The following is a 7,500-nucleotide window of genomic DNA, read 5'->3' as shown; positions in this document are numbered from 1 at the left end:
TTGGACACAGTGACATATTGGACACAGTGACATATTGGACACAGTGACATATTGGACACAGTGACATATTGGACATAGTGACATATTGGACACAGTGACATATTGGACACAGTGACATATTGGACACAGTGACATATTGGACACAGTGACATATTGGACACAGTGACATATTGGACACAGTGACATATTGGACACAGTGACATATTGGACATAGTGACGTATTGGACACAGTGACATATTGGACAGAGTGACATATTGGACACAGTGACGTATTGGACACAGTGACATATTGGACACAGTGACATATTGGACAGAGTGACATATTGGACATAGTGACGTATTGGACACAGTGACATATTGGACACAGTGACATATTGGACACAGTGACGTATTGTTGGCAACATCAAGTAGATGCTTTATTATTAACTGGAGACTGTCTGACTGTCTGTCTGCCTGCCTGTCTGCCTGCCTGTCTGCCCGTCTGTATGGCTCTATGTCTCTCTGTCTGGCTGGCTGTCCCTCTGTCCGTCTTTCTCTCTGTCTGTCTGTCTGGTCTCCAGAGCTGTTCCAAGTGCCAGAGAGTGGGCGCGTCCATCAGCTGCTGCTGGAAAGGCTGCCCTCACAAATACCACTACATCTGCGCCAAGGAGATAGGTAAGAGCCCTCAGAGAGAGAGAGAGGAGAGAGGAGGAGAGGGATGGAGAGAGGAGGAGGAGATAGGTAAGAGCCCTCAGAGAGAGAGAGAGGAGAGAGGAGGAGAGGGGTGGAGAGAGGAGGAGATAGGTAAGAGCCCTCAGAGAGAGAGGAGAGAGGAGGAGAGGGATGGAGAGAGGAGGAGATAGGTAAGAGCCCTCAGAGAGAGAGAGAGAGGGGAGAGAGGAGGAGAGGGATGGAGAGAGGAAGAGGAGATAGGTAAGAGCCCTCAGAGAGAGAGAGAGAGAGGAGAGAGGAGGAGAGGGATGGAGAGAGGAGGAGATAGGTAAGAGCCCTCACAGAGAGAGGAGAGAGGAGGAGAGGGATGGAGAGAGGAGGAGATAGGTAAGAGCCCTCAGAGAGAGAGAGGAGAGAGGAGAGAGGAGGAGAGGGATGAGAGAGGAGGAGATAGGTAAGAGCCCTCAGAGAGAGAGAGAGAGAGAGAGAGGAGGAGAGGGATGGATAAAGCAGGCAAGAAGGAGTGGGAGGAGTAGGAGGGAAGGGTGAAGGGGGAGGGGAGTAAGAGGGAAGGGTGAAGGGGAGGGGGGAGGGGAGTAAGAGGGAAGGGTGAAGGGGAGGGGAGTATGGGGGAAGGGTGAAGGGGAGGGGAGTAAGAGGGATGGGTGAAGGGGAGGGGAATGAAGGGGTGGAGGTAGCGGGTGTGTGTGTGTGTTACATCATGCCATGTGTGTAGTGTGTGTGTGGGATGGAACTCCTCACAGAGGCAGCACTGTGCGAGGAACTGAAGGACCAGTTTATTCATTTGTAGAGTACACCTGTATGTATGTATGGCCTCCCCTCACATTACATCATGCCATCAGTAGGTACAGTGGGGATTAGAACTCCTCACAGAGGCAGCACTGAGAGGAACTGAAGGACCAGTTTAATCCTGCAGAGTACACCATGGCTACAACCTACCTCATCCTATCATTCTCTCCTTCCTTCTCTCTCTCTCCTTCCATCTCTCCATCCTTCCTTCTCTCTCTCCCTCTCTATATCTCTCTCTGCTTCCTTCCTTCTCTCTCTCTCTCTCTCTCTCTCTCTCTCCTTCCTTCTCTCCCTACCTCTATCTCTCTCTTTCCTTCTCTCCCTCTCTGTCTCCTTCCTTCTCTCTCTTTCTCTCTCTTTCAGGTTGCATGTTCCAAGACGACAACTTTTCACTAAAATGTCCGAAACACAAGGTAAGCAAATAAACAGAATCCATCTGTACACATGCAAAAGGGAGATAAATAGTAGAAAAATCTATGTAACTATAGCAACAATCCATTGGATAGGGTATGTCCTGGGCAGAGAGCACTGGACTGAACCATCAGAGGGAGGTCAGAGGGAGGTCAGAGGGAGGTTAGAGTGAGGTTAGAGGGAGGTCAGAGGGAGGTCAGTGGGAGGTCAGAGGGAAGTTAGAGGGAGGTCAGAGGGAGTTCAGAGGGAGGTCAGAGGGAAGTTAGAGGGAGGTCAGAGGGAGGTCAGAGGGAGGTCCGAGGGAGGTCAGAGGGAGGTTAGAGTAAGGTTAGAGGGAGGTCAGAGGGAGGTCAGAGGGAAGTTAGAGGGAGGTCAGAGGGAGGTCAGAGGGAGGTTAGAGTGAGGTTAGAGGGAGGTCAGAGGGAAGTTAGAGGGAAGTTAGAGGGAGGTCAGAGGGAAGTTAGAGGGAGGTTAGAGGGAGGTCAGAGGGAGGTCAGAGAGAGGTTAGAGGGACTAGTAGCATTGGTGGTAGTCAAACCATAGTGCAACATGGGGCTGATAGAAGGCCCAGAGGTCAAGGATCAAAGGTCAGGGAGTGAGGGGTCATAGAGGGACTGAGGGAGGAACCAGTTAGCTCAGGGAGTTATGATTCTTCAGGCTGTCTGAGCGCCTCACTCTGTCCTCCAGGGTATTTCTGTACCAGCTCCTGACAGACAGAGAGGGGGGAAAGATGGGGTGATTTTTATTCATTCTAAATTAAAATTGTAGTATTTCATTTTTATGAGTTTTTCTTTTTTATGAGTTAAGGAATTAAAGAAGAAGGGCAGAGAAATAAAGAGAGGGGGAGAAGTAGAGAAATGTTGGAGACTGTCCTCACCCCTGTCGGTTTAGCTGACCTGGGACAGAGGCATTCTGACCCTGACTTGGCTTCTGGAACCTGAGGGGGAGAGAGAGTGATGAGAAATATAGGAGAAAGTAAGAGATGTGAAGTATAGGAGACAGTCAGAGATGTGAAGTATAGGAGACAGTAAGAGATGTGAAGTATAGGACACAGTCAGAGTTGTGAAGTATAGGAGACAGTAAGATATGTGAAGTATAGGAGGCAGTCAGAGATGTGAAGTGTAGGAGACAGTAAGATGTGAAGTATAGGAGACAGTAAGATATGTGAAGTATAGGAGACAGTAAGAGTTGTGAAGTATAGGAGACAGTAAAATATGTGAAGTATAGGAGACAGTCAGAGATGTGAAGTATAGGAGACAGTAAGATATGTGAAGTATAGGAGACAGTCAGAGATGTGAAGTATAGGAGACAGTAAGAGATGTGAAGTATAGGAGACAGTAAGATATGTGAAGTATAGGAGACAGTAAGAGACGTGAAGTATAGGAGACAGTAAAGAGATGTGAAGTATAGGAGACAGTCAGAGATGTGAAGTATAGGAGACAGTAAGAAGTATAGGAGACAGTCAGTGAAGTATAGAGACAGTAAAGAGATGTGAAGTATAGGAGACAGTAAGATGTGAAGTATAGGAGACAGTAAAGAGAAGTAAGAGACAGTCAGAGTTGTGAAGGTGAAGTATAGGAGACAGTCAGAGATGTGAAGTATAGGAGACAGTAAGATATGTGAAGTATAGGAGACAGAAAGATATGTGAAGTATAGGAGACAGTCAGAGATGTGAAGTATAGGAGACAGTAAGATATGTGAAGTATAGGAGACAGTCAGAGATGGGGCTGAAGTATAGGCCCAGACAGTCAAGTAAGTAGGAGACAGTAAAAGATGTGAAGTATAGGAGACAGTCAGAGATGGGAAGTATAGGAGACAGAAAGAGATGTGAGACAGTATAGGAGACAGTAGAGATGTGAAGTAGACAGGGAAAGATGTGAAGGAGACAGTCAGAGATGTGAAGTATAGGAGACAGTAAGAGATGTGAAGTATAGGAGACAGTAAAGAGATGTGAAGTATAGAGACAGTAGAGAGAAGTGTAAAGATGTATAGGAGAGAAGAAGGGCAGAGTAAGAGATATAGGAGACAGTAAGAGATGTATAGGAGACAGACAGATGTGAAGTAAGAGATGTGAAGTATAGGAGACAGTAGAGATGAGAAGTATAGTAAGAGATGTAAGTATAGGAGACAGTAAGAGATGTGAAGTATAGGAGACAGTAAGAGATGTGAAGTATAGGAGACAGTAAGAGATGTGAAGTATAGGAGACAGTAAAGAGATGTGAAGTAGAGACAGTAAGAGATGTGAAGTATAGGAGACAGTAAGAGATGTGAGTATAGAGACAGTCAGAGATGTGAAGTATAGGAGACAGTAAGAGATGTGAAGTATAGGAGACAGTAAGAGATGTGAAGTATAGGAGACAGTCAGAGATGTGAAGTATAGGAGACAGTAAGAGATGTGAAGTATAGGAGACAGTCAGAGATGTGAAGTATAGGAGACAGTAAAGAGATGTGAAGTATAGGAGACAGTCAGAGATGTGAAGTATAGGAGACAGTAAAGAGATGTGAAGTATAGGAGACAGTAAGAGATGTGAAGTATAGGACACAGTCAGAGTTGTGAAGTATAGGAGACAGTAAGAGATGTGAAGTATAGGAGACAGTCAGAGATGTGAAGTATAGGAGACAGTAAGAGATGTGAAGTATAGGAGACAGTCAGAGTTGTGAAGTATAGGAGACAGTAAGATATGTGAAGTATAGGAGACAGTCAGAGATGTGAAGTATAGGAGACAGTAAGAGATGTGAAGTATAGGAGACAGTAAGATATGTGAAGTATAGGAGACAGTCAGAGATGTAAAGTATAGGAGACAGTAAGATATGTGAAGTATAGGAGACAGTAAGAGACATGAAGTATAGGAGACAGTAAAGAGATGTGAAGTATAGGAGACAGTCAGAGATGTGAAGTATAGGAGACAGTCAGAGATGTGAAGTATAGGAGACAGTAAAGAGATGTGAAGTATAGGAGACAGTAAGAGATGTGAAGTATAGGAGACAGTCAGAGATGTGAAGTATAGGAGACAGTAAAGAGATGTGAAGTATAGGAGACAGTCAGAGATGTGAAGTATAGGAGACAGTAAAGAGATGTGAAGTATAGATGTGTGAAGTATAGGAGACAGTCAGAGATGTGAAGAGAGACAGTGAGATGTGAAGTATAGGAGACAGTAAGAGATGTGAAGTATAGGAGACAGTAAGAGATGTGAAGTATAGGAGACAGTAGAGATGTGAAGTATAGGAGACAGTAAGAGATGTGAAGTATAGGAGACAGTAAGAGATGTGAAGTATAGGAGACAGTAAGAGATGTGAAGTATAGAGACAGTAAGAGATGTATAGAGTCACAGTAAGAGATGTGAAGTATAGGAGACAGTAAGAGATGTGAAGTATAGGAGACAGTAAGAGATGTATAGAGACAGTAAGAGATGTGAAGTATAGAGACAGTAAGAGATGTGAAGTATAGGAGACAGTAAAGAGATGTGAAGTATAGGAGACAGTAAGAGATGTGAAGTATAGGAGACAGTAAGAGATGTGAAGTATAGATGTGAAGTATAGGAGACAGTCAGAGTTGTGAAGTATAGGAGGCAGTAAGATATGTGAAGTATAGGAGACAGTAAGAGATGTGAAGTATAGGAGGCAGTAAGATATGTGAAGTATAGGAGACAGTAAGAGTTGTGAAGTATAGGAGGCAGTAAGATATGTGAAGTATAGGAGACAGTCAGAGTTGTGAAGTATAGGAGGCAGTAAGATATGTGAAGTATAGGAGAAGGTCAGAGATGTGACATATAGGAGACAGTAAGAGCCACTTATGTGCAGTCAGTAGGGGGCAGCAATGTTCTCTACTGTACCTGTTAGTGGGAGGGCTCTTTGGCTTCTTCTGTACTTTCCTGGCTTGTCCTGGAGACTCACCCACCCTGAGAGAACAGAACCATACACATCAGAATAATTATGCTTTTATCTCCGTAAACATTCCTATAATCCAAGACTCCCATCTCTCTATCCCCTCTGGTTAGGAATTTCAAATATTGTGATATTACAATACATTCAATTTCAGTTTTTGACAGAGACAGACATACAGAGAATTACATATAGTGACAGTGACAGAGAATAAGACACACACACACATAAATGGACAGAGAGAGAGTCAGGCACAGAGAGAGGATTTGTGTAACCAAGGTCGTGTGTCTCTGCATCTCCCGTGGCAACAGCCTATCGGGCATCTCCACCTGGCGCTGAGCACTATTGACTGGCCAGTCCACTAACACCACTGTTAACGCCACCTGAACACCGAACACTGATTGGTCTCACACAGCCTTCTGCAGGGCTGGAGGTCAGCCTGTCGATTCCCTCCCATCACTAAACACAGACTCTAATAGAGTGTTCAGCACCAAGCTGAAAGGCTAGCAGACATAGGATAGGAATCCAACTGGGTTGACAGAGTTCAGCTGAGTCTCATCCATGTCGGCACCCAATGTTCTAATCTACCACAAACACATTCTATGCAAAGGAACAAGAATGTTACTGTTGTGTAATGTATGTTGCCCATTAACATCCATATAGGGCCCCGGTCAAAAGAAGTGCTCTACTTAATAGTGTGCCATTTGGGATGAAGCCCTATGCATATTAAGATGTCATCTGCTACATTTGTTCATTTTAAATGACTGCACAGGGAGTCCTACGAATGACCTTGACAAAATGGCAAATCATCCTACACTTTATCCCACTAGCTACCTCTCACACTGCACCTCTCGGAAAACATTAGTCAGCCACGCTATGCATTGTTATGACTGAAAGTGGGAGTGTGATCACATTAGCAGCCCACTCTTCCTGTTTTGGTTGGATTTCCAAGGTTGCAGTTTTCTTTATGGGAGGCGCCATCTGGTGGCGGTAACGCCACACTGCACTTTGGAGGAAGGTCAATGATGGAGGGAAGGGGGAGGGGAGAGAGAGGGGTACTGACATTCAGCAGGGAGCAGCGGTGCATTGAAGCAGCAGCCTCTCTCTCATCTCCTCTCTCATCTCCTCTCTCCTCACCCCTCTCCTCTCCCTCCTCTATTCTCCCCCTCCCTCCCTCCCTCCTCTCCTCTATTCTCTCCCTCCCTCCCTCCCTCCCTCCTTTATTCTCCCCCTCCCTCCCTCCCTCCTCTATTCTCCCCATCCCTCTCTCCTCTCATCTGTGTAGACTGACAGACAAGGGTGAAAATCTGGCTGCTGATCAAAAAAGCATCACGCCCACCTCTGCCTTCCCCTCGCTCCCTCCCTCCATCTCTCTCTTCTCCTCTTCTCTCTTCACCCCCTGCCTTCCCCTCACTCCCTCCATATCTCTTTCCACCCCCTGCCTTCCCCTGCCTTCCCCTCGCTCCCCCCATCTCTCCTCCCCTCTCCCTCCATCTCTCCTCCCTCTCTCTCTTTTCTCCTTTCCTGTCCCTGTATCCTATCCCCCTCCCTCCTCTCTTCCCCTCCCACATATAGAAGAACAGAGACAGAGAGAGAGAGAGAGAGAGAGAGAGAGAGAGAGAGGAGAAAGACAGAGGGATAGAGAGAGAGAAAGAGAGAGAGAAATAGAGAGAGAGAGAGAGAGAGAGAGAAAGAGAGAGAAAGGGAGAGAGAGAAAGGAGAGAGAGAGAGAGAGAGCGAGAGAGA

At 45.9% G+C, this 7,500-nt stretch overlaps 1 protein-coding gene and 1 long non-coding RNA gene across 6 annotated transcripts in view; one reads left to right on the top strand and one right to left on the bottom strand.

The window, feature by feature from the left end:
* Positions 1-7,500, top strand: part of LOC118382332 (retinoic acid-induced protein 1) — a 22,270-nt gene that overhangs the window by 10,956 nt on the left and 3,814 nt on the right. Inside the window, exons 2-3 of one of the 5 annotated variants that reach the window (XM_052513464.1) lie at positions 561-654; positions 1,825-1,874. In XM_052513464.1, the coding sequence (XP_052369424.1) occupies positions 561-654; positions 1,825-1,874 (144 nt within the window). The other 4 variants (XM_052513462.1, XM_052513461.1, XM_052513465.1 and 1 more) reach the window with 4 other exon arrangements.
* Positions 2,440-7,500, bottom strand: part of LOC127927314 (uncharacterized) — an 8,142-nt gene continuing 3,081 nt past the window's right edge. The window contains exons 2-4 of the long non-coding RNA XR_008126907.1: positions 5,706-5,771; positions 2,750-2,809; positions 2,440-2,578 (exon numbers count right to left, since the gene is read on the bottom strand). This is a non-coding gene — a long non-coding RNA (uncharacterized LOC127927314). The remainder of the gene's footprint in view (positions 2,579-2,749; positions 2,810-5,705; positions 5,772-7,500) is intronic.

Source organism: Oncorhynchus keta, unplaced genomic scaffold (assembly GCF_023373465.1).
Source record: "Oncorhynchus keta strain PuntledgeMale-10-30-2019 unplaced genomic scaffold, Oket_V2 Un_scaffold_12020_pilon_pilon, whole genome shotgun sequence".
NCBI classification, from domain to species: domain Eukaryota; kingdom Metazoa; phylum Chordata; class Actinopteri; order Salmoniformes; family Salmonidae; genus Oncorhynchus; species Oncorhynchus keta.
Note: the sequence above shows the minus strand (reverse complement) of the source record. Positions and strands in the feature narration are given on the sequence as shown.